This window comes from Thamnophis elegans, chromosome 6 (assembly GCF_009769535.1).
Source record: "Thamnophis elegans isolate rThaEle1 chromosome 6, rThaEle1.pri, whole genome shotgun sequence".
NCBI classification, from domain to species: Eukaryota; Metazoa; Chordata; class Lepidosauria; order Squamata; family Colubridae; genus Thamnophis; species Thamnophis elegans.
In genome coordinates this window covers 78,180,579-78,207,066 of record NC_045546.1, presented here as the reverse complement: position 1 = coordinate 78,207,066, position 26,488 = coordinate 78,180,579, and the positions used below count along the sequence as shown (strand labels likewise).

General features: G+C 40.8%; 1 protein-coding gene across 1 annotated transcript in view; it reads right to left on the bottom strand.

The window, feature by feature from the left end:
• Nucleotides 1-1,683: 1,683 nt before the first annotated feature.
• Nucleotides 1,684-26,488, bottom strand: part of ELP2 (elongator acetyltransferase complex subunit 2) — a 62,781-nt gene continuing 37,976 nt past the window's right edge. Inside the window, exons 17-22 of the mRNA XM_032220106.1 lie at nucleotides 19,853-19,925; nucleotides 17,284-17,476; nucleotides 12,218-12,339; nucleotides 8,978-9,117; nucleotides 5,547-5,660; nucleotides 1,684-2,249 (exon numbers count right to left, since the gene is read on the bottom strand). Coding sequence (XP_032075997.1) covers nucleotides 2,093-2,249; nucleotides 5,547-5,660; nucleotides 8,978-9,117; nucleotides 12,218-12,339; nucleotides 17,284-17,476; nucleotides 19,853-19,925 — 799 coding nt within the window. The 3' untranslated portion in view covers nucleotides 1,684-2,092. The remainder of the gene's footprint in view (nucleotides 2,250-5,546; nucleotides 5,661-8,977; nucleotides 9,118-12,217; nucleotides 12,340-17,283; nucleotides 17,477-19,852; nucleotides 19,926-26,488) is intronic.

The window sequence follows — 26,488 nt, the reverse complement described above, 5'->3', positions numbered from 1 at the left end:
CCCCAACCAGATTGGGTGTATGATGTGGTTTTAATCTATTTTCTCTGTTCTTTTTTTCATTCTTTATATTTTTTTAAGATTTGTTTCTTTCTGTAAGCCGCCCGGAGTCCCCCGGGATTGGGTGGCCTATAAATCTATTAAATACAAATACAATATACAAATATTTGGTTGTTTAAAGTGAGCCAGGTTTTGGCCACAATACTTTGGGATAGGCCTCTTATGTTTTGGACCTACATAAGCAGAGCAGCTAGAATCAAAGACTGCCGATTTCCCTTCTGGAACAACCAGAATATCCCCCACCCATCTTACATCCTTCTGGCACTGTGGGAATTTGCTCCACAGCATCCACATACCCAGAGGCTTCCCAGAACCTCCCATGTTGTCTCAAATAAGCTTCCATTCAATATACTCTTTGTGTTAACCAATGGCTATTACATTTATTTAACAGCCCTCTATCATTTTATCCAATGTATACCCTGGAGATTTCCCCCTTCAGTACCCTACTCCCACTAAGGCCCTTTGATGAAGGAAGACATATATTCTGATTTAAGGCAAGGCCTTATTCCTGCCCTCTCCGCCTCTTCCACAGAGAGTTGCACATTTCCTCATGTTGCCCTCTTCAGCTGGTCCTTTAGAGCAGCCATAGATGGCTTTCAGTTTCAAGTTCCTGCTGTACCAATTCCAGTCATGTCTATCCTCTAGTCTCTTCATTCCAGGCCAGTGGTGGGATTCAGCCAGTTCGCACCTATTCGGGAGAACCCGTTGGTAACTTTCTAAGCAGCTCAGAGAATTGGTTGTTGGAAGAAATCTCCTTTTTTTCCCCACTTTACAGGGCTAATCCTGTAAGGAAGGCAGGAAGGAAACATTCTGGTGTTGTTTCTAGCCTAATCTTTATTGCCCTGCTTACAGAAACTGCCTCTCCGGTTAACCCTTGTTACATTGTAACAGCTAAAGCAAAGCGCCCATTGACGTGAGTGATGTTGAGTTGGCCACGCCCACACGGTCACATGATCACCGAGCCCCACCTACCCTGCTGGTCATTAGGGCAGAGAACCGGTTGTTAAATTATTTGAATCCCACCACTGTTCCAGGCCCATCAGTTTTACCTGGCTCTCTCATTTCTTCCTTTTGTTTATTCCACCATTTATTCTTCTTTGTGGACAAAATGTTTTTCAGGACATTTACGGTATCAGAAATTTATGCCGCTAACTATACCGCTTGCACATTCTTGCACATTTGTATCATTTCTGATTTCTTTGGAGGAATCAAGTGTTTATTCTCCCACTTCTTCTCCCTCCCATTTCAACCCAAGGAAACAAACGTTGCAATCTGCTAGCATCCACTCCCCAATTCTCCCTAACCGCCATCCCCAAATTTCCCTAGTCTGCACGCTGCAAAAACAAGGATCTTTATTGCAACCACCCATCAATCGTTCTGGAAGATACAAAAATGGACTTCAACATGGAGTCCCTGCACTCTATTGTGAAAACAACCATTCTGCACGTTTAAGTAATAGCAATAGCAATAGCAGTTAGACTTATATACCGCTTCATAGGGCTTTCAGCCCTCTCTAAGCGGTTTACAGAGTCAGCATATCGCCCCCACAGTCTGGATCCTCATTTCACCCACCTCGGAAGGGTGGAAGGCTGAGTCAACCTTGAGCCGGTGAGATTAGAACCGCTGAACTGCAGATAACAGTCAGCTGAAGTGGCCTGCAGTACTGCACCCTAACCACTGTGCCACCTCGGCTCTTTTAGTAGAAATGCACATTGTGTTTTTACAAACGAGAGGGAAGCCAGAGACATAATTCTCTTTCTCCCAGTTTGACCTCCGTTCTAGGTGTATATGGATTACAGAGGGACCTTCTACGACAAATAGCCACTGCTAAGCACGCAATAAAAACTTGTTTGTACAGAACCAATATGCTGATATATCACTTCTCAAACTGCTTCAGTATGTAAGTTCAGGTTACACTTGTGTCAAGATTGCATTGCCCAAAGAGCTGGAAGTCCAATTTTTGCTTCTTTTTAAGAAAATCAGTTCTGGAAATGGCTGGTAGGCAAGTAGAGAATGTCTGGCTCAAAGTCATCCTTTAAAGGCTGTGCCGGTTGATATTGAAGATCTTCACACAGTGATCCGCCCCGCAGCTCACCAGCTGCAGCCACTCGCTGCTCTCGGCTGTGTCCTGCCCCGCTCGGCCCACACGCTTTCTCCACTGCAGTCGTTTGACAGCAAGGGTATGGCTTTGGCTGCAACAAAGACAGAAGCTATTAGTAGAAGGAAACTCAACACATCTCTCATAATCACCAAATGTCAAACTCAGCTGGACTTTGTCAATTCAAAACCTCAGCATTTATCTAATTAGTGTGTTCCTTTGCCGCACTGCCAGAATGGAAAAAAACTAAACCTGTCACTGCCTGTAGGTATTAAAGATGCCAGAGCTATTATCAGCGCAAGTGACATTTCTTCACTTCATCCCATTAATAATTCAAGCAGCAATCTACTTATTTTCACTGCAATTTCAGGTCAAGCATCAATATTAAGAAAGATGCTGCTACCCAGGAAGCTAAGAATCATACGGAAAATTTAAAAAAAAAAAAGGAAAAGGGAGTCAGACTTTAAGCAGCTTGAAGTAAGTGCCTGATTTAGATGCAATGCTAAATTATGGCCAGGAATTCCCTTGCAGGCGTGCGTGCTCTTTATGACTCGATTCAAAGGTTATCTTTCCCATTCCCCCATGGCTTTCATTGATCAAATTTGCCATTAGGTCTATAGATTTTTATGGCTGTAAAAGCCTGGAGACTTTATCTTGCTTTTAAACCACTGCTTTTAAATGTGTTTTAAAAACATAGTTCCAAATTGTGTCCTGAAGGAAAGCTGGCCCCATGCTTCACATCCAAATGCCACTACAAATAATGATAAAAATCAGGAGGGACTCTACCAGTGGTGGGATTCAGCCAGTTCGCACCTATTCGGGAGAACTGGTTGGTAACTTTCTAAGCAGTTCGGAGAACCGAATGTTGGAAGAAATCTCCTTTTGTTTTTTCCCACTTTACAGGGATAATCCTGTAAGGAAGGCAGGAAGGAAATATTCTGGTGTTGTTTCTAGCCTAATCTTTATTGACCTGCTTACAGAAATTGCCCCTCCGGTTAACCCTTATTACCATTGTAACAACTAAGGCGAGGCGCCCATCGACCTGAGTGACATCGACTTGGCCACGCCCACATGATCACATGACCACCGAGCCCCGCCTACCCAGCTGGTTATTAGGGCAGAGAACTGGTTGGTAAATTATTTGAATCCCACCACTGGACTCTACACACAACTTTCTAGGAATTCTTCCAATGGCTCACAGATCAGGAGACAAAATTTGAACAAATAAAATTAACAGTAACCAGAAACCTGTATGAAAAACATAACCAATAATTTTATTCACAAATTCCTCGCCCATACGAACTCTCTCGAAGAAAAACAACTAAAAAATAAGTATTAAATTTAGTTCAGTCTCTTCTAGGGTAGCTAAATGTATCCCCAAAATTAGGTGGCTAGAATTTAAAAAAAACCTGTAACTTTGCACTATTATAGAATGCAGTGCTGATTCAGTAAATGAGACTTGGTATTTATGGAGAGAATTTACATTGTGACAACAGAACTATATAAAACCGAGCTATTACAGTATGGAGTGTTTATTATTGTATTTTTATAATAATAATTATTGGGATTTTTATTATTTTATATCGCTGTTCATCTTGAAGATGCCCAAATGGACTCACTGTGATATGGTATGTACGTGAAACTAGGCAAACAACTTGAAGGAGGAACAAGGGGGAACAGTTGTTCTGGTACACCAAGTAAGCCATTTGGCCTACTTAAATGAATGAAAATGTTAATGGCATACTGAGAAATTCAAACATTTAAAGTCCCATTAGGCTTTTACAGCCCTGCTATACAGCTCCAGTTACAGCCCAGAGCTCAAAAGGCACATAACTTAAAATCAGCGTAAGAGCCGAACCAAATCTAGTTCTATTTTTAATTTAAAGTTTCAAGAATCTGAACAGAAATCCTGATTATTCAAAGAAAGGTAAGGCTTTCAAAAAAAAACCTGATTGAAAGAATTGTGAATATATAAAGGCAAGTTGTAGCAGAATTTCTTGTATTTGGCGCAGACTAATGAAGTTAACTCAGAGAATGGGTCACAATTCAAGAAGCCTCTAGATTCAATTAAGATCTCATCTCTGCCATCTTCTGTTGGGCAATATAAAAATTAGTTTTTTTGCTCTTCTTCTTCCCTCTCTGCCCATCATCTGTAATACAAGAATCATGGATACTGTTGTGACCCCCCTCGTCCCACACCAAAGCACACCGAGCCAAAGATACTTTACGGAATTTATTAACAGACAGACAAGCCTTGGCAGCAATCCAGCCTGCCAAGTTAGTTCTCCAACATTAGTGAATGCGTTGACTCCTGCAAAAGGGGCGTGTGCACAAGCATTCTTTTTATAGTCTTGAGAGGAGCCTAATTACCACCAGCTGAGTGCAATTATCTCCTGTAACTGCGTAACTGTTTCTTACGCCTATTAGCTCTCCGGTGCCAGGTGTCCAGGAACAACTCCCTTGGCTCCTCCCAATTGCTCCAATGCATGACTTCAGGATCACACTCCCTTGTCTCCTTCCCACTGGTCCAAGGCTCAGGCACCTCCTGGTGGCCAACCAGCCTCTCTGCGCCCTGTTCGGAGTCCTTACCCTTCCTCAAAGCCTTCTTGTAGACCCCTAATTTCTCAGAGAGGCTTTAGGAGAGCACGGAAGGGCTGCAGTGGGTGGAGAATTCATCTTATGCAGACACACAATATTTCAATACAAAATAACAATTCAGTCGATACTCTGTTTATCAATTGCATGGCACTAAGAGCATTCTGAATATTTGTTATATATTTGTATCTTTTTGAACATGCACTAACTTTCTCATTGAAAAATAAGAAAGCCCTTTGAATATTCTGGCCCAAATCCCATCACTTGGTTCACCGACAAATGCGCGCCTGACAAATGCGCGGCGACAAAACCGCGGCGACAAAATCGTGACGTCAAAAGCGCACCCACTAAAGCGCGTTGACAAATGCACGCCCACAAAAGCGCGCCATTAGCAAACAACAGTGGGACGCGAAAACAATGTTAGCAACCCTAACCTAACCCTAACCCTAACCCTAACCCTAACCCTAACCCTAACCCTAACCCTAACCCTAACCCTAACCCTAACCCTAACCTAAAAACCCTAATCGCGCTTTTGTGGGCGCAATTTTGTTGGCGCGCTTTTGACGTCGTGGTTTTGCCACCGCGGTTTTGTCAGTGCGCATTTGTCGGGTGCGCATTTGTCAGGTCACGCCATCACTCGTAGTTAACACGGACAGTGCCAAGCGATTATGGTAACTGAAATACAATTTCCAGAAGATTTCAGGGTGCTTACCTGTCCTAATTTATTCTACCTCCTGTGAAACCGATAGAGTCTGTTTATACTACTTATAAACGTAAGACAAATGTAGTAGCTCACCTGTAATCCGTCTCAACACACTTGCACCAATCGGAAAGTAGCAACTTTTTATTGCCTGGCTTCCATTTGTACAAATGAATCTTCCCACTTTCTGTCCCGATGGCAATTATGAAGCTACAGGAAAGAAATAGGTGTGTCAGTTGTTGTTTTTTGCTTCTGTCATATATAGCATGCTTAAATTTTGAAAGATCTCCGATGTTTTAATCACCACTTCTTCTCAAGGGTTCCACCACAAAATCGCGGAGGACAAAATCGCGCTCGACGAAAGCGCGCATTTGACGTCATCACAGCGCGACAAAAACATCGCGCTGTGATCGAAAAATGTAAAAATAAAGCTAAAACCTTCCCCTAACCCCCCCAAACCTAACCCTAAACCTAACCCTAAACCTAACCCTTAACCTAACCCTAAATCTAACCCTAAACCTAACCGTTAACGTAACGAAAAACCTAACGCTAACCCTTAGCCTAACGCTAAACCTAACGCTAACGCTCTAAACCTGACCCTAACCCTTAACCTAACCCTTACCTTTATGTGAATCGGCTTGCTTTAATTTTAATTTTATTTCAATTTTTAATTTTTTTTGTCGCGCTGTGATGACATCACATGCGCGCTTTCGTCGAGCGCGATTTTGTCCTCCGTGCTTTTGACGGGTCACGCTTCTCAAGGAAGCATGAGACATAACAGAAATTACCCAAGAAACTTCTTGCTCCTATGCATTAGTCAACTTTGCTCTAGGAAACCCCTATGATTTTGGCTTACACTTCCACAGACAACTGTTATAGTCAGCCAAAGAAGAAAACCATTGATCAAAGGCAAAACCTGTTTTCTATTGAAACATTTGTGTCTCCTGAAACGCTCACCTCAAATGATCTTTTATTATCTGTGCAGGGGAACAGCTTTTAAGCAAAATTCTGGCTGCAGTCAGCCACAATGTCTATTCTTCTCTATGAATATCTATCCAATTTTAGGCATGCTGGGGAAAAGAGATTAAGTCGGAGCTCTTTGTGTCAGGGGGAGCACGGAACTTGATGGGGGTCAAGGAAGGCTTCCGGTGGCACATTAGTATCCCCAAAGGAAGCAGGTTATTTGTTCTTGATGAATTTTCAAATCCTACAGAGATTCAAACTGGACTTGTACGAATAGACAGTATATGGCTTCTGTCAGCCTCTGTTTTGCTGCTTGCTTTTCGTCTGCCATTGAAACGGGGAGGGAGGGCACGGCATTTGGGTGAGGGAAATATTCTGTACAGGAGGACTGTTAATTGGGAGTCGTTCTCACCATCGACTGCGCATGTGGCAAGGAGGGGAGTTTCCCGCCAAGGCCAACTGTCCGGCATACCAACCTGATGATGATTTTTGAAGATGTCTCCCACCTGACAGCTGTGGAGATATACGATTGGACTATGGACTGGGGTTACCAAGGGGAGGGGAATGGGGCATGTATTGATATCTAATGCTTTCGCGCGCTTTTGCTCAGATCCAGCTTTGCTTAGCTTCTATTTACTTATAATCAGTAAAAGTACTCTTAATTCTGCAAAATGGAGTTGAGTGGTTTCTTTCTTGGTTATTAAGTGAAGCAGAATCTGACAGCTTCCTTGTCATGGTTTGCAAAGGAGGAATGGTCTATCACAGCAGCCCCCAATCTTTCAGGCACCAGGGACTGGTTCCGTGGAGAGAGGTTTTTCGGCGGATCAGAAGAGATGGTTTTGTGGGCTGCCTGCATCCCATGAATGGGGTTTTGTTTGTTGGAGTGCCCCAGTTTCTGGCAGTGTCCGCGGATTGGTATCAGTCCACAGACCAGGGGTTGGGACCCCCGGGTCTATTGATTCAAAGTATGTACATCGTAATGCAAATACTGCAGGTATATCTGATTAAACACAGATACATTTTGCTGAGGTATCAATTTTTATATGACTATATAATTAGGTAAAGCATTCCCTGAGAATCTGCAAATAAAAAAAAAAAGCTAGGAGAAAAAGATAGGGTTATGGTTATAAGAAGGATGATCACTGTTTCCTTGGCATAACTCAGACCGTGACCTGACAAATGCGCGCATGACAAAAGCGCGCCAACAAAACCGCAGTGAGACAACCGTGACATCATAAACACGCCCACAATGCGCCGACAAAACCGAGCCCACAAAAGCACGATTTAAGTTAAGGTAAGGATTAGGTTTAGGGTTAGGTTTAGGGTTAGGTTCAGGGTTAGGTTTAGGGTTAGGTTTAGGGTTAGGTTTAGAGCGCGCTTTTGTCGGCGCGCTTTTATCGGCGCGCTGTTGTTGGCGCGCTTCTGCGCTCATTGGTCGGCGTGATTTCGAACTTGCGGTTTTCTTGCCGCGGTTTCGTCGGCGTGCTTTTGTCGAGCGCGCATTTGTTGGTGAACCAACTCAGACAACAAAATGTGTTATGTATCATGATCACGTTGAGTCTTCAGTCATTTCCAGTGTATTGCTTGCCAAATATGACATCATCTTTGATCATGCATCATCCTTAATAAATATTGAGGAAGACACAGTTTGGCTGCACTTATGAGCCCCCGCCCAAAAATGATGTTTTGTTAAACCATGGGTATCAAACCCGTGGTGTCAGGCTGCCGTCATGTCACATATTGTGATGTTTTTCCCTTCGTGGAGCAGGAGTGGGCGTGACCTGCGTATGACGTATTCAGAACGTCGGCCGCCAGTTGGATACCCCTGTGTTAAACCTTAACCTAGAAAAATGGCAGTTGATGCATAATTTATTATATAGTTAATCAAATTATTCATCAGTCACCCCAAGACAGGTGTGGGCAATCTTTTTATGTCAAAGTCTATATTATCTCAGGGATAAGGGGGGAATGGGGGGGGGGAGACACCACCCATTTTTTTCCAGACATTTTTCCTTTTTTTTTTCTGTCTCTTTTTGCTATCCTCTATTGTTATTTCTCAGCCATTAGTTGTCAAGACACAAAGCTGTGACAGAAGTTTGGATTTGTCTCCAAAGATTTTAACATAAGATCAAAGGCCTCATGTAATTAAATTGAGAGAAACATGACTGTCATCCAGCCTATTCTAAAGAAAAGTCTGCATCTATTTATGGATTATTTTTAGTGATAGGGAAAAAAATCCTCAAACCTTATAGAAGTACATACATAAATACTTGCACAAAGTTATCATCATAATGATATATACGTCGTATTACATCTAAGTAGCATTAAACTTCCCCCCTCTCAACGTATGCTAGCCCCTCCCTCTTCCTATAAGGCTTATGATAACAAGAGATTATATGCCATTTAATCGTTATGGACTCAAAAAAAAGCACAATAAGCTAATAAAACTCATAGTGCATAGTGCACATTGGTGAAGATTTCTAGCTTTATTTTAGGAAGCTGACCACTATGGAATATTCTGACTTAATGTGTAAGGAAATCTCAAGAATACAAAATATACATACCTCCCATCAGAAGCTAGTGTGTAACTAGCACCAATTGCAGTGACCGAATCACCAACATCCAGAACTGTTGAACAAGGCTGGATCAGGGCCAAATCCTGATCTCTATTCTCCTCTGCTGAACATTTACCCCAGATGACGGCCTGATTGAAATACAAAAACCAGTCACATTAAAAATGGGATGTTATAAAGCACATGCATACATACATACCAGTGGTGGGTCTCAAAAATTGTTGGAACCTACTCTGTGGGTGTGGCCTCCTTTGTGGGAGTGGCTTGCCACCCATGTGACTGGGTAGGAGTGGCTTGCCGCCCATGTGACCGGATATGAAATTATGAATTAGTACTTAGGTCGGTCCAAGTAGCTATTCAGAAACTCTGGCATTGAAGCATGCAAGTCTTAAAACTGTCAAGTTACAAGATCCTTGCCAGTGGTGGGTTTCAAAAAATTTTGGAAGCTCTTCTGTAGGTGTGGCCTGCTTTCCGGGTCCACTGGTGGAACCCCTTCTAACTGGTTTGGTAGATTTGACGAACTGGTTCTACCAAATAGGTGCGAACTGGTAGGAACCCACCTCTGATACATACACACTCAAACACCAGCACTACCATCATAAAGCAAATTGAGAGGAATTAAGTGTTCTCCTAAAAAGAGTGGTTTCCATGAGCCCACTAATGATGAATCCTCGAAGTACATGAAGTACATGTTCAGTGCTGTTACTCAACCAGGTCTTTAGATTAAATTGGGTGATTCTATATAAAAAGCAACAATGATCACAGTTATAATAAACTAAAAATTCACATATAAGTACATCATCGGGTTATACAAAAACATCACACATGAGTCATTGGTATAATTCAATATCGAGAGCAAATGTTGAACAAATGTCTTTCTATTTAGCTATGCAATGCTGAACTTCATAAATCCACTTGCACACCTCAAGCACAACTTCTCTTCCTGCACTTAGAAATTTTTTTCACTACCTTTCTGCTAACCCTCCTCTATTTTGGGGGGGGGCAGAGGAAAAGAAGAAAGGGGAATCAATAGTAACTACTATTAACAGTCTTTTAGCAAACTAAGTCAGAATTTGTCAATACATCTACATCTGAATCACCACTTGGAAAGAAAAATATGCTGCATTAATAGTTTTGGTTAACAGTTCACCGACAAAAGGGCGAACGACAAAAGCGCGCCCGACTAAACCATGGTGACAAAACCGAGAGTTCTATAGCGCGCCAACGAATGAGCGCTGAAGCGCGGCAACAACAGTGCGGTGACAGAAGCGCTCTGTAAACCTAAACCTAACCCTAACCCTAAACCTAACCCTAACCCTAAACCTAATCCTTACTTTAACTTAAATCGTGCTTCTGTCAGCTCGCTGTTGTCGCCGCATTGATGACATCGCAGTTTTAACGCCGCGCTTTTGTCAGTGCGCTTTTGTCGTGCGCGCATTTGTCCGGTCACGTTGGTTAACATTGTCCAGTGGTATCAAGAAAGTCGCTGGTCCGAAAGTAGTGGGTTACCAGAAATTATTACTGTTCGTTTCACTAACCCTTCTAAGTTCCACCCCACTGCTAACCTTGACTGGTCTCATAGAGACTAACTTGATTTTGTATTTAATAACGGCAGCAAGACTGCTGGTGGAGCAATACTGGAAGAAGGAAGATGTGCCTACTGTTCAAGAATGGACATTAAAAGTAACAAACTTAGCAGAGATGGCTAAAATATCAGCATATCTCAAGGACCACTCCAATGAGAAATATAAACTGGAGTGGAGAAGATGGATTGACTATATTCAAAATAAATATGAGACTAAGAAATTCCAAATAACTTATGACTGAAGAAACAAGGAATGATATAATCTGTTTAGAGCTAGCCTAGCAAAGAGGAGTTAAAGCTCAAATGAAAGATGATACTAACTTTTTTAAAAGTTTATTTTAGAACATCTTTGTTAAAGATTTATACCCTGTATTAGTTCTGGGAAGTCGGGGGGGGAGATTGGGGGGGGGGTCCGGGTGGGGAGGGTGGGGGAGGGGAGGTAAATATTTGTAAAAGCCTTTATTTTCAAAAATTTTCAATTAAAAAAAAGAAACTAAAGAGCATAGCTTTTCATTGGCAAGAATATCAGATACGGAGGGCTTACACCCAGTATGGTCTGGGCCTTTTCTGACTGGGAACAAATTCAGAGGAGCACTAGCCTACTATTTGTCAGCATAAACCCTAAAATAGGTGTAACCATTAATTGAAAATCAAAGAAAAGTCAATCATATCTAAGAAGACATCTCAGCCAATCCTAAACCTTAGGTCTTTCTAAAAAACTGTTGTTACAGCTTAACACCAGAGGTGAGTTCCTACCAGTTCGCACCTATTCGGTAGAACCGGTTCGTCAAATCTACCGAACCGGTTAGAAGAGGTTCCACCAGTGGACCCGGAAAACAGGCCACACCTACAGAAGAGGTTCCAAAATTTTTGAAACCCACCACTGGTCCTTGGATATGATTATTCTACACTATCATGCTCCTATTTATAAAACTCAGTGCCTCTGTGAAAGGTAAGGATGACTACTGCGTTTGTGGTGCAATCAGAACATTGCGTGTGTTGAAGTTGTTTTAACGCAAACCAAAGATGCCTTTTAAAAAACAAGTTTACATCATATTCTTATGCATGCCAGTGCTGTGTGTGAGGTAATTTAAGGTGGTTCTGACAAGTGTCGTTGGCATCTTCATATCCGGTCACATGGGCTGCAAGCCACTCCCATCCGGTCACATGGGTGGCAAGCCACTCCCACAAAGGAGGCCACACCCACAGAGTAGGTTCAAACAATTTTTGAAACCAACCACTGCTTAACACAATTACCTGTGGATATTTGTTCAAATAGTTAAAAGGAATGAAAGATAGCCAAAGGACATAGTCACAGAAAGCAAGCAGTGTCTGACCACAGTTTCTTCATTTACAATATATTTAAAATTAGGGTGTGCTCTTCAAAATGATACTATAATTTTGAACATGTTCAAAAACAACAGTTGTATCTATAAGCTTTTAAACTATTTACAGCCCGAGCGCTGATTTACATATTATCCATTTTTGCCTTATAAAAAATGATTTGATTTCCTGGGGAACTCAGGTTAGGAGAAAATAAAATGCATTCTGAGCTGTTCACTCTCAGCTCTTCTTACACGATGAGAATTTCAAAATAAAACTAGAAGAAAAAGCCACCCCCAAAGGCAGCCTTTGAAATGCATTACCTTTTTGTCCCTGCTTCCAGTAATAAAATAATTGCTATCTGGAGTCCAATCACAGGTCCAAATGATACGACTATGCACAGCAATGTTCTTTCCTGTGGCTGCAAAGAGGCTGAAAGCTGGTTCTGTAATGACACATCAACATAGAATAAGCTTTCTTGTCACAGCAAGCAGGCAGCTTTCCAAAAAAAATAAGATCGCCTCAAAAATAATGAGAGGTTATCAGAAATCTAAACTTGGAGTGCCCTCCCATCTTCCCCTTCGGATGGATGACACCTCCTTTTTCAACGATGCAGAGGCTTCCAGGTGTTGAGGCAGATTATGTACCCAAGGAAAGCAAAGCTTGCCAGCAGCAGAAAAATATTTACGGCCAACTGGACACTGCTGATATATTTAGTTCAGGTTGTTCTCCAGTGGTGAGTTTCAAAAATTTTGGAACTTCTTCTGTAGGTGTGGCCTGCTTTCCGGGTCCACTGGTGGAACCTCTTCTAACCGGTTCGGTGGATTTGACGAACTGGTTCTACCGAATAGGTGCGAACCGGTAGGAACCCACCTCTGTTTTTCTCATATCTCCTCTAAGGAATTCTAGTGAGAAGATAAGGATAAACTGTGAGACATGCCAGACAAAACTTAAAAACCAAGACAAGAGCCTGCCAAGCTCACAATAATGTTCTCCGACATTAGTTACTGAGTTGACTTCTGCAAGAGGGGCGTGCGCACAAGCCGTCCTTTTATAGTCTGGAGAGGAGCCTAATGACCACCAGCTGAGTGCAATTACCTCCTGTAACTGCGCAACTGTTCCTGATGCCTATTAGCTCTTCGGTGCCAGGCATCCAGGAACAACTCACTGTTGGCGTCCGGATCACTCTCCCTTGTCTCCTCCCCATTGGTCCAAGGCTCAGGCGCCTCCTAGTGGCCAACCAGCCTCTCTGCGCCCTGCTCGGAGTCAGAACCCTGTCCAGGGTCCTCCACATCCTCCAGAGCCAACTCATAGGGCCCCTCGCTGTCGGAGTCTGGGGGCAGCTCCAGCGGCTCCTGCTCGGCCACAACACAGGACTATATTCCAAATTTTATGGGAGGACCTCCTGTTTGGGAGCCTATCGAGTGCATCAGTGTGGTCTTAAGAAGATTTATGAACCCACAACTCAGAACAACCAGTGTTCTTATATCCATTCTGATACAGCCATACTCTCACACTCTGGCTTTTGACCCCCGCTACCAACTCTGACCCTACTTTCAGACTAGAGATGCTATTTTATCCTTCACTATTCCTTTGAGTTTGGTGGATAGGCCAGGCTTTGTATTCTGCTTTACTTGCCAGTGTGTCCTTTTGCTTTGTACTCTTTCTCTGCTTGTCCTCATCTCTGCTTGTCTCAAAATCAGACAGTCTTCTTTAGAAGGGCTATTGTTTTTGAAAACACCCTACAGATCAATGAAAGAATCACTAGCACTCAATATATATTCTGTCCTTTCAGCACATTTGTCTACAATTTCTGTCTTCCCTTTAAAGAAGTCAAAGTTTCGTGGTTATACTTCTTTTATAGACATTCTACTCAGAAACCAAGAAATTCATTATGTATGTACAGTAGCAAGTATCAAACACCTGGATGAAGTGGCAGCTGTGTCACTAATGGGGATCAATAAAGTTGTCGTTATGTTTAGCAATCGCTCATCATCATAATGACATCATTAGCATAAAAATATTCCAGGTTTCCAGTGGTGTCACTTAAGAGTCAAACTATTGCCAGAACTGATCTCGCCACCTAACGCAAAATGCAATATTTTAAGGCAGAAATTCCCAAATCCAGTGACACTAATACTCTACAAAATGGTCTAGGAGTCAAGAAAGAGGGAGACTCATCATCACAGAAGTTCATTGGCTAACTTTGAGCCATGCACTCTCTCTCTCGACCCAACCTCCTTCACAAAATGGAGGTTTCAAGAAAAAAATAGAAGAGGGAGCATTTTATGAGATGCCACAAACAGAGAAGGCACAATTCAAGGGTCCAACAAGGTGGTACTTCAGTACTGTATTAGATAGAAGGGACTCACAGCATACCCTCCTTGTTAGAACTGGTGGGGTGGGCAAAAGGAATGAGGGACAAGTGGTCCTGCAAATAGCCTGGTCTTAAGCCTATAAGGTATTATAGGCACCATAAGCTGTTCTGACCCCCCCCCTTCTCCGTCCAGGAACGAAAGCCAAAACAGACGCACAAAAGAATGTTTTAATCAGTCCAGACTCTTGTTGGCTGCAAGCCCAAAATAAACAAAGAGATAAGCTTTCTGACAGCAATTACTACAAACCTAGACAATGCAAACAAGCTTCTCATAGCAAACCTACTTCTCCAAGATGGTTTCTCTGAATCATGAATGTGAACGAGAACGTTGACTCCTGCAAACAGGGCGTGACACAGTCTTTTTTATAATCAGGAGAGGATATTAATCAGCATCAGCTAATCACAATCATCTACAATTACACCGTTGTTCCTTCCGTCGGGTAGCCCTTCGCCTGCATGCATCCTGAAACAACTCCCAAATGTTTTCCTGAACATTCCCTTTGATCCAATGCTCTGCTGCCACCTGGTGGCCAACCAGTCTCTCCTCGCCCTGCTCGGAGTCGACACCCTGTCCAGGGTCCTCCACCTCCTCCAAGGCCGACTCATAAGACCCCTCGCTGTCGGCAGCTCCAATGGCTCCTGTCAGGCCACAACAATAACCAATATTCTGAATTGGGCGTAGAAGCCTACTGAGAGCTAGTGCAGCTTGGGGAACCATGGTGCTATAGAAGCATATCAAAAGAGACCAAAAGGGCCAGTCTGGACCAGCCGCAGCTCTTCAGGAGTAGCCATGCAGAGCGCATAACAGTCATTCAAACAGGAGGTCACTAAATCACCATAAGAAAATTGTCCTGGTCCAAGAATGGGTTCAAGTGGTGCACAAGAGAAACCTACACAAATGCCCCCACCCGCTACAGCTGCCACCTGCTCTTCAAGCAGGCATTATATGTCCAGGAGAAGTCCCAAATTACACACCGGGTCTATCTAGGGAAGTGCATTCCCAGCAGAGGTGGGTTCCTACCAGTTCGCACCTATTCGGTAGAACCGGTTCGTCAAATCTACCGAACCGGTTAGAAGAGGTTCCACCAGTGGACCCGGAAAGCAGGCCACACCTACAGAAGAGGTTCCAAAATTTTTTGAAACCCATCACTGGTCCTTGGATATGATTATTCTACACTATCATGCTCATATTTATAAAACTCAGTCCCTCTGTGGAAGGTAAGGATGACTACTGCATTTGTGGCGCAATCAGAACATTGCGTGTGTTGAAGTTGTTTTAACGCAAACCAAAGATGCCTTTTAAAAAACAAGTTTACATCATATTCTTATGCATGCCAGTGCTGTGTGTGAGGTAATTTAAGGTGGTTCTGACAAGTGTCGTCGGCATCTTCATATCCGGTCACATGGGCAGCAAGCCACTCCCACAAAGGAGGCCACACCCACAGAGTAGGTTCAAACGATTTTTGAAACCCACCACTGATTCCCAGTCAGAGTTAAGATGGAAAATCTCAAGAGCTGGGGGTGGGGAGGAGTAACCCACAGTCACTGTGTCTTGTCGGTGTTAAGCTGAATCCTATTCTTCCCTACTCAGACTCCCATAACCTCTAAACACTAGGGGGAAAAGGTCACCCTCTCATTTTAAGTGATGAGTAAATCTGCACCAGAGCTCCAGGAACAACCCCAAGCTCCCTCTGGAACCCAACAGAATTGAATTGAATTTACTTTATTTGTATGCCGCCCTTTTCCCTGAAAGGGACTCAGGGCGGCTCACAATTCAAGGGAGGGGGAAACAAACAAAGTTACAAAATATAAAGACCATACACAGTTAAAAAACACAACAATCATACCATTCGAGATGGGGCTGCAAGTCTTTAGCCCCAGGCCTGTCAGAACAGCCAGGTTTTAAGGGCTATGCGGAAGGCCTGGAGGGTGGTGAGGGTACGAATCTCCACGGGGAGTTCGTTCCAGAGGGTCGGAGCAGCCACAGAGAAGGCTCTCCTCCGGGTAGTCGCCAGTCGACACTGGGCGACTGATGGAATTCGGAGGAGGCCTAGTCTGTGGGATCTTATTGGTCTAGTGGAGGTAATTGGTTCCATCAGGTGCCTGGAGTGGACCGTTCAAATGAGACAGCCTCTCTCATTCATCAACTTCAAGAAAAAAAAAGACAATTTTCTTGCCTTAACAGAGCTTCTTTTAAACTACTTACAAAGCACTAGCAAGAAAGATGCTTCAGGCAATTTTTCCCCAATGCAGCTATGGTGAGATAACAATCACAGCCCCTCCCTCCCTGCTCCCCACTTTCAGCTGGATGCTCAGTGCTGGTAAATCTTCCTTCCATTCTTGCAATTTCTTCCTTGTTGCAAGCCATTGCCGTTCCTTCACTTAATTCCCTCTGCAGAATGGATGTCGTGATACGGCCAGAGATTTGCACAAAAACCTTACCCACTCCCTCACAATTACACCTTTTTTTGACAGACACAAATGCAATGTGTTAAACAAAACTCTCAACCTTCCCTGGATCGAACACACTTTTTCGTATGAAGCCTAGTTTCTGATGCGGTTTCCAACATATTAAGGAAAGCTTTGGATTTGCAGAATTCAAATTAATATTTCTGCTTTTAAAAAGTACATTAGCCTAAAGCCAATATATTTTTCCCCATGCATTAATATCAATGAGAGCAAACACTATAAAAAACCCCAGATATGGCAGTGAATTATCGCAGCTACTACATTACACAGAAAGCTTTTCCTGGGATGAGCTGTCAAACCAAAGAAATGGCATTGTTTCACTTTTAGAAATGGAAGAACAGAATTACTTCAAAGCTTTGAAACCAAATTAAAACAACCCTTCCACATTTGATACATCTTGGTCCCCAATTTTTTAGGAATACCACTCACCAAAAAAAAAAAAAACCTTTGGAAGGAATTAAAAGGCATTCTTAAAAAAAGATCTAGACCCCTTTTCTTTAAACAGTTTCAAAAGCCGCATCAATTTTCAACCAGCAACCTTACCTGATTCTGTTGGAGTGATACGATTCGATTTCCAAAGTGACCAATTCCTGTCTCTTGACACTGCTAGCAAGAATTTATCATTTGGGGAAAAAGACATCTGTGTCACGGTCAGATTGTGGAAAGGTAAGCTCTGGAATTGTTTCCAAGTTGTGGTGCTCCACAAAATAATGGCAGCATATTCTTTTTTAGAAGCCTGTAAAACCAAAAAAGGCAGTACTGAAAATAAGCAGACACAATCCTGAAAAAGGTTATGGGAGGTTACTACAATGGATAAAGGTTAAAGAAGGATAACCCATTTTCTTCTGTCTAAAAAACAGTCTATTAGCAAGAATCCTACCTACACTTTTTTGTTTATTTTAAACTATTTTTATGGAAGTGAATGCATGTTTGTTTATTATTATAAATGTTCTATGCCTCTTCAAACATTTGACTCTAAGTAGTTTATAAGCAAGAACATATAAGGTTACCCAAAAACATAATTATCGGGGGGGGGGGGGGGAAATGGCACTCATACCTAAAAATAAAATCAAAGTATTGTGTGTCATCAAATAACAGAAATTCATCACATACTCAAGTATTTCTACCCACTCTCATTCCTGTCCTCAAAAAACACATCGAAAGGGACATGTTTTAAAAAGCTTTCTGAATATTAAAAAAAAAATGAGTATGGGATTCTTACATCTATAGGAGTTCCTACAAAGAATGCTCATTTCCCAATCCTCTCTTGTTCCAACTCACGAGGAATAACTGAAATCCTCTGTGAAACATTTTTATTTAGGCATTTTTATCACATTTTTTTTTAAAAAATGTATCACAGCTGTGGTTTCTTATTTTCACTGGGTTTTTTTTAAATGAATAATGTCTCAACATGAAATCAATTATCCAGGGCAGCCCATTCTTAACTGCTGAGAACATTAGCATCCAGCGGCTACTGCTTTAAGACTGGAGGGATTCTTAATATTAAATATTAAATAAGATAGATAGATAGATAGATAGATATAGATATGTGTGTGTGTGTATGTGTGTGTGTATATATATATGTGTGTGTGTGTGTGTGTGTGTAGTATTTGTGCTGATAAATAAATAAAGGGAGACTAGTATAGATCTATTTCAAGCTATTTAGCTCTCATCAGCTAGCCATACCCTTATTGGGATTCGAACCTGGGCTGTATTGCATATTAGGCAGATGTATTAACCACTTGAGCCACAGGCTGTCTAGATATACCTTTCTCCCTGGCTCAGCTGATAATGGAGGACAGTCTGTGGCTCAAGTGGTTAATACATCTGCCTAATATGCAATACAGCCCAGGTTCGAATCCCAATAAGGGTATGGCTAGCTGATGAGAGCTAAATAGCTTGAAATAGATCTACACTAGTCTCCCTTTATTTATTCATCAGCACAAATACTACACAAATGTAACAAAAGGCAACAGTAAAATATTGGGCTTTCTGTCTGGATGGTCTCTTGTGACGAGCCGATGGACAGAGAATGGAAGCAGTTAGCTTCCTCCCATAATTGGGGCATACCAGGGGTTGTGGCTTTAAATATGTATGTATGTATGTATGTATGTATGTATGTATGTATTATATATTATATATATATATATTTAAAGTCACAACCCCTAGTATGCCCAAATATGGGAGGAAGGTCACACTTCCATTCCATTTATTTATCAGCACAAACATAACTATATATATATATATATATATATATATATATATATATATATATATATATATATATATATATATATATATATATATATATATATATATGGTTTATTTCTGCTGATAAATAAATAAAGGGAGACTAGTATAGATCTATTTCAAGCTATTTAGCTCTCATCAGCTAGCCATACCCAAGTTTTTGGGAATCGAACCTGTGCTCTATTGCCTCCCAGGCAGGGAGTTAACCATTTGAGCTACAGAGAACGACTCATTTATCAGCCAGCCAGGGTGGGAGGTATATACTTAAAGTCACAACCCCTGGTATGCCCAAGTATGGGAGGAAGGTCACACTTCCACTCTCTGTCATTAGGCTCGTCTTACAAGAGTCCATCCAGACAGAAACCCAATATATTTTAATAATATATATACACATACATACATACATACATACATAGACATACACTGATAGCTGATAAAGGAGGAGAATCTGTGGCCTAGTGGCTAATACAACTGCTCAATATGTAATACAGCCCAGGTTCGAATCCCAGTAAGGGTATGGCTAGCTGATGAGACCTAAGTAGCTTGAAATAGATCTATACTAGTCTCCCTTTATTTATCAGCACAAATGTGACACACACAGACACACAGACACACACACAGACACACACAGACACACACACACACACACACACACACACACACACATATATAATATTGTGTATGTTGTGTGTGTGTGTGTGTCACATATTATACAATATATAACATGTGTGATGCAGAATTAGACTGCTGAAAATGATATGATTCTTCTGTTGTTCCTAAAACCATCCAATACAGTGAACATTCAGATATTTATCACTTTGCATGTGAATTTCAAAGCTATTGTTTGAAAGTATTTCCTTACCTTACACGCAGAGGCTATCACAGTGCCTGCATTATTGCAGGCAACACAAAATATTTCATAACCATGTCCATATCTAAAATAATAAAGAAAATGAGATTGTAAAAGGAAAAGTAATCTTAAGTGCAAGATTCATATATATTATTAATCAATTCAAATGTTTTGAAACTTGCTAATATTCAGTGAAACAATATCCCAGACCATAAACCCTGCATATTCCAGAAGAAGCCTAGACATAACTTAGAATGCACATTGTCAGCCCTACAAAGTAACATTCACTCGACAGGAAGGCCAAATCTACTATTATTTGGATTATGTATAATAGAAACTTGCAAGTGTGACTATGCTGTCTCTCCTTCCCTTTTTATATACATGTGAACTAGGGAGGTGTTTAAGCCATTTAACTCATAGTTTCTCATTGTTTTGAACTTAAGCCATGTTTTTCTCTTCAAATCTGGTCTAGCTCTGTTAAGGTCATCTCCTTTTACCCTCATTTCTTGCATATCTGTTGTTGCATCATTTTGTTAGGTTTGTTAATTGCATCACTAACATCATTCATGAATTGAAGACATACTCCAGAGTACATCTTGCATTACTCTATAGTGTTGCATTGTGGAATATATTAACCATATTTCAGAAATATGTATTTGCTTTCTCAGATCATATCTTTGAGCAAGTGCTAACAACCCTCCAAAGAATGGTAGAGTTCTTGATCTACCACTTGAAATAAAAGGCATATAAACATGTATTTCAACTAATTAATAAGTTCAGCTGTCTGATGTCTGAACAGTACAGAACAGCGTTTCTCAACCTTGTCAACTTGAAGATGTCTGGACTTCAACTCCCAGCATTCGCTGGCTGGGGAATTCTGGGAGTTGAAGTCCAGACATCTTCAAGTTGACAAGGTTGAGAAACCCTGGTATAGAACTACTGCTACTTATTCTTTTAATTTGTGCTCCCTCTCCTCAAGAAATTTTCTATCACAAAAGAAAAAGTTCAATCTTAGATATCTTTTATTTTCTAGCCACTGTTACATGCTGTCTTTTTTTTTTCTTGATAGGTAGTTTGGGCAAAAAAGAAATTAAAAACTAATCATAAAAATAGCCAAGATGCTGTAAAAGCCAACAAGAAAGAATAGTTACAAATAGATTCTTGCCTAAAAGCTAACAATCATTGTTAATTTTTGGGAGCTAACTATGACAGCACTCAGCGTTACACACTGAAGATTCTTTAGTGATGTCAGGAAGGAAGCAGAATATTGGGAGAAAAGCTTAAAAGTTTAAAGGTTTCCCTGTCCAGTTTTGATTGACTCAAAATATATTTGATCGACTAGTAAGAGGATAAAAATAAAAGCCTTCTAATAGCATGGGAGAGAAATTCTGGCTATGAGATTGAAATGGGCAAATGGTGGGATCTATGGAGTAAGACTATTAAACTTACAATATCTACAGCATTTAAAGAAAACATATACAAGATGGTTTATAGGTGGCACTTCCCCCAACGAGGTTACCCAAAATGTTTCCTGGGTTATCTCCACTGTGTTGGAAATGTGGAAGAAGGGATGGCACATTCTACCATATTTGGTGGTCCTGTACTGAGGCCACGAAATACTGGAGAAGGATTCAAAACTGGCTAAAAGAGGTTACCGGGGCAAGCATGGAATGGAAATCCGAGACTTTTTTACTAAGCATAAAACCAGAAAACATGAGTAAATAGCAATAGCAGTTAGACTTGTATACCGCTTCATAGGGCTTTCAGCCCTCTCTAAGCGGTTTACAGAGTCAGCATATTGCCCCCAACAATCCGGGTCCTCATTTTACCCACCACGGAAGGATGGAAGGCTGAGTCAACCCTGAGCCGGTGAGATTTGAACAGCCGAACTGCAGAACTGCAGTCAGCTGAAGTAGCCTGCAGTGCTGCATTTAGCCACTGCACCACCTCTATACGGCATTTGAGCCTACATATAATTGTGGCCACAAGAATAACCTATGTGCAATTTTGGAAATCTACTACCATACCATCGGAAGATGCCATAATTAAAAAGATTTATGAGTGTGCAGAAATGGACAGAATGACGGGTTGGCTGAGGGACAAAGGGGAAACGGAACATTATCTTAGCTGGAACCTATGGTATATGTGGGTGACAAGGAGAACAGCAGGGACTTAAAATGGGGAATGTTAAATAGCAGTTGTTAACAATGGGAACTAAAAGTGAACATGGGTATTGTAATAGATCCCTTTGTAATGAGAACTTTGTATTGAGAAGATGCTGGTTAGAGACGAAACGAGGAAGAAAAAAAAAGTTGGGCTGTGAATGACTGTCACCGGGGGGGGGGGGGTATGTTTAAAGTTGTATTTGTATTTGTATGTCTTTTTAAAAAAAAAAATGTATAACCAATAAAGATTATTTGGAAAAAAAATGAAACAAATCTATGTTCCAGAGTTTATGAACATTGTGGGGGAAAGCTTCGTGTTGTTATAAGCCATGGTCAAGTTACATTCTAAAAACAGAATGGTCATAAAACAGGTTCCACCACAAAACCGCGGACGACAAAATCGCGGTCGACGAAAGCGCGCATTTAACGTCATCACAGTGCGACGAAAACATCACGCTGTGATCGAAAAATGTAAAAATAAAGCGAAAACCTTACCCTAACCCCCCCAAACCTAACCCTAAACCTAACCCTAAACCTAACCCTTAACCTAACCCTAAATCTAACCCTAAACCTAACCGTTAACGTAATGCTAAACCTAACGCTAACCCTTAACCTAACGCTAAATGTAACCCTAACGCTCTAAACCTAACCCTAACCCTTAACCTAACCCTAACCCTAAACCTAAACCTAACCCTTACCTTTATGTGAATCGGCTTGCTTTAATTTAATTTTTATTTGAATTTTTAATTTTTTTCATCGCGCTGTGATGACGTCAAATGCGCACTTTCGTCGATCGCGCTTTTGTGGACCGCGGTTTTGACGGGTCACGCATAAGACAATGGTAAAATTCTTCATGATGGAAAGGTGCCCTTGATATAGAATCTGATGCAGAATCTTCTGCATCTCTAGAAAAATTCTTATATGTTCAATGTTGAGAGCCTTGTTTTGTAAATGATGCAGCATGAAGTATTCTTCCCAAACTACTGATTTCACATTTGGGGACACAGTGATGAGTTGGAGTAGGACTAGGAATATGTTCATGCCCACTTTGACCAGGAATAACTTTAGACACTCACTTTCTTTCAGATTACTTCTGAGAGTTATTGTTCTGAGGGGAAAAAAATGGATTAACTATATTGCATTTCAACTCCTGGGGGAGAAAATTCAAATATTATGTCAAGATTTCTTTCCAAAATGTACATGGCTGTTTATGTATTTCAAATTTTGTAATATTTAAGTTTTTGTTTTATTGTGAGGGCCATACATTTCTGAAGTCATAATTTTGTGCATTTCAGATGAAGGATCGTGTGTGTGTGTGTGTGTGTGTGTGTGTGTGTGTGAGAGAGAGAGAGAGAGAGAGAGGGAGAGAGAGAGAGAGAGAGAGGGAGAGAGAGAGAGGGAGAGAGAGAGAGAGAGATTAGTGTTAGTTTTTAGGAATGTAATACCATTATTTTGAAATTTTCATTTTGCATTTTCTTTACAATTCAACTGTAGTGTGACAAATATACTGACAGGGGTCGGACTTAGTGGCCTGAATGGCTTCCAACCACATGATTCTATAAAAATGACCCTAAAATAAAACATTAACTTTGTATCTTTAAATAAACAAAGAATTTTTCATATAAAAGTAATTCAACCTCTTGTAAAAAAAAAAAAAAGAGGAAGAAATAAAACATCCACATTCTTAACCATCTATATTATTATATACAAAACTCAAAAGTAGAAAAAGAACACTTCCCATACTAATGATATTAACAACTCATATCTCCATCATAGAACAATTCAGTAACTAAACTGCAACACCTTGATAACCAAAGATGGAAGTCCGTTTGGATTTCTGGATTTATGGGATTCAACATCTATTTACAAAGAGCATAAGCTACCACTCATTTTTTATATTGTAATTTGGTCACCTATGACTATCCCAGAGTTTTTTCTCTCTGCCACAAACCACAGAAAAATTAGTAAATATATTAATAAGATTTGAAATCTACCAATGAATATTGGTCAACTGGCTTAATATGTAAAAGGAGATACTCTTCAGAAGACTTGATTTGATTTGATTTGATTTAATAAATTTATAGGCCACCCAATCCCAAAGGACTCCGAAGGACTTGACCTCTAGAGATTTCTGGAAAGAACTTGGACTTCGATCTGCAATTCAAAACAGATTCATAAAGCATTGTTATAGTATGATTACTGACCACTGAGGAATCTTATTGCCTTCTTTTCACTCGATGAATTTTTAAAATCATTTTCAAAGTCAGCATTAGATATTACATTAATGATTCAAACTAGTATTTACTAGGGCAAAAATAACTGAAGCAAAACTCTCTCTGTTCTGGTGTAACTGTGCAGTTGGTACATTAATCAGAACTGATACAAGATTCTCTGCTGCTCAGTAAGACTAATTGGGCCTCTAAATGACAATGAATTACTTATTTGTATGTACAGTACCTGGAACAGTACTTTCATAATCACTTAATGTCAAAATAACATCTTTTAATAGCAACCAATTATGCATGCAGCTAGGAGTTGTGACCAAGTGATATAAGAAAGTATAGATGTGTGAACTACTCCTAATTCATGCTAAGGCAGGGGTAGTCAACCTTTTTATACCTACCGCCCACTTTTGTATCTCTGTTAGTAGTAAAATTTTCTAACCGACCAGCGGTTCCACAGTAATGGTGATTTATAAAGTAGGAAAGTAACTTTACTTTATAAAATTTACAAAGCAGAGTTACAGCAAACCCCCCACTGCCCACCATGAAAGCTGGAACGTCCACTAGTGGGCAGTAGGGACCAAGTTGACTACCACTGTGCTAAGGCAGTGTTTCCCAAAGTGGGGTACGCGTACCCCCAGGGGTACGGGAAGAGTTTGGTGGGGGTACGCGTTGCACCAGAGTTTGGTGGGGATCACGTGGGAATATCACAACAGGAGAAGATATCTTTAATGTTATGAATACATTTATGCAAGAGAACAAAATTGATTGGAATAGATGTGTTGGAATAAGCACAGATGGAGCAAAAAGTATGGAATTAATAAAGGACTCGTTGCAAGAATTCAAAATGTTGCTCCAAATGTCATATCCACACATTGTTGCATACACAGAGAGGCTTTGGCAACACGTAAGATGCCCGCTGATCTACAGAAAGTTCTGGATGAAAGCGTGAAAATCCTTAACTACATTTTTTTACGTAGTTATGAGGGGTACTCAGCGTTTTTTATGAGGGGTACTCAGCGTTACGAAAATTATAGAAGGGGTACACATATGTCAAAAGTTTGGGAAACACTGTGCTAAGGTAACCAATGGTAATCAAATATCTGGAAGTGTACATGGCGAATACCCGAAACAAAACTCCAAAATCTATAAAGACGATCTAATTATAAGTGTTAAACACTACTGCATAAACAATACAATTGAATATAATATATAATATATAATATATATATAATACATACACATGTGTGTTTGTGTGTGTGTGTTCTGTGTATGTGTATTCTATTGTAAGTATTTCTAAATTCATATTTTTACAATTTGATCTTTTCAATCTTTCAGTATATTCTTAACCTCCCAAAGACCCATTAGATCGCACAGGGTTGGCCTCCTCCAGGTTCCGTCCACCACCCAATGCCATCTGGCTACTACCCGGGGGAGGGCCTTCTCTGTAGCAGCTCCGGCCCTTTGGAATGAACTCCCCGCGGAGATCCGGACCCTCACCTCTCTCCAGGCCTTCCGGAAAGCCGTCAAAACCTGGCTGTGCCGGCAGGCCTGGGGTTGATGAGTTCCCCTCCCCTCTCGACTGGTATGGCTGTGTGATTTTCGTGTATTTTAATTATGTGTACTGTTGTTTATGTTCCCTTTCCCCTTTGAGTTGTTCACCGCCCTGAGTCCCCCCTGGAGAAGGGCGGCATACAAATAAACCAAATAAATAAATAAATAAATAAATAAATATTTAAATACTTATCAAAATTAAAAATTGATTTTAAACTCTTGATGCTGAGGCTTCAATATTCTCTTACAGACATGCAATTGCTAAATGGTCTATTTTTGGACAATTATTCCAAACTTATCTATTTCTCTGCTGCTATGGCAACTTTCAACCTACATTTTTACATGACTGCACATAGCTGCTTTCAAGATTCTTTCAAGATACGAATACAATGAGGAACAAAAAATATTTTCCTTTTGCTTGTCAAAATACCTTTGTGACTTCAAACATGAGCAGTAGAACTCTTGAGTTTTAAAAATCATTTGAGTTGTTATAGAAAGTAGACTAATTAAGGGTAATAATTAAACTCCCTCCCATCAAACGTCACTTGCAAGGAATTAGCTGAGAGGTTTCTATTGCTTACAAAACAATTCAAAGGACTGTAAATTGTTGAGAAATGGGTACCATTGTTACAACTATCCAAGAGGATAAAAGGTTTAGTAAATACTAACTTACATAGGGAGTTTTGGTCACCACTACTCACTCCCTC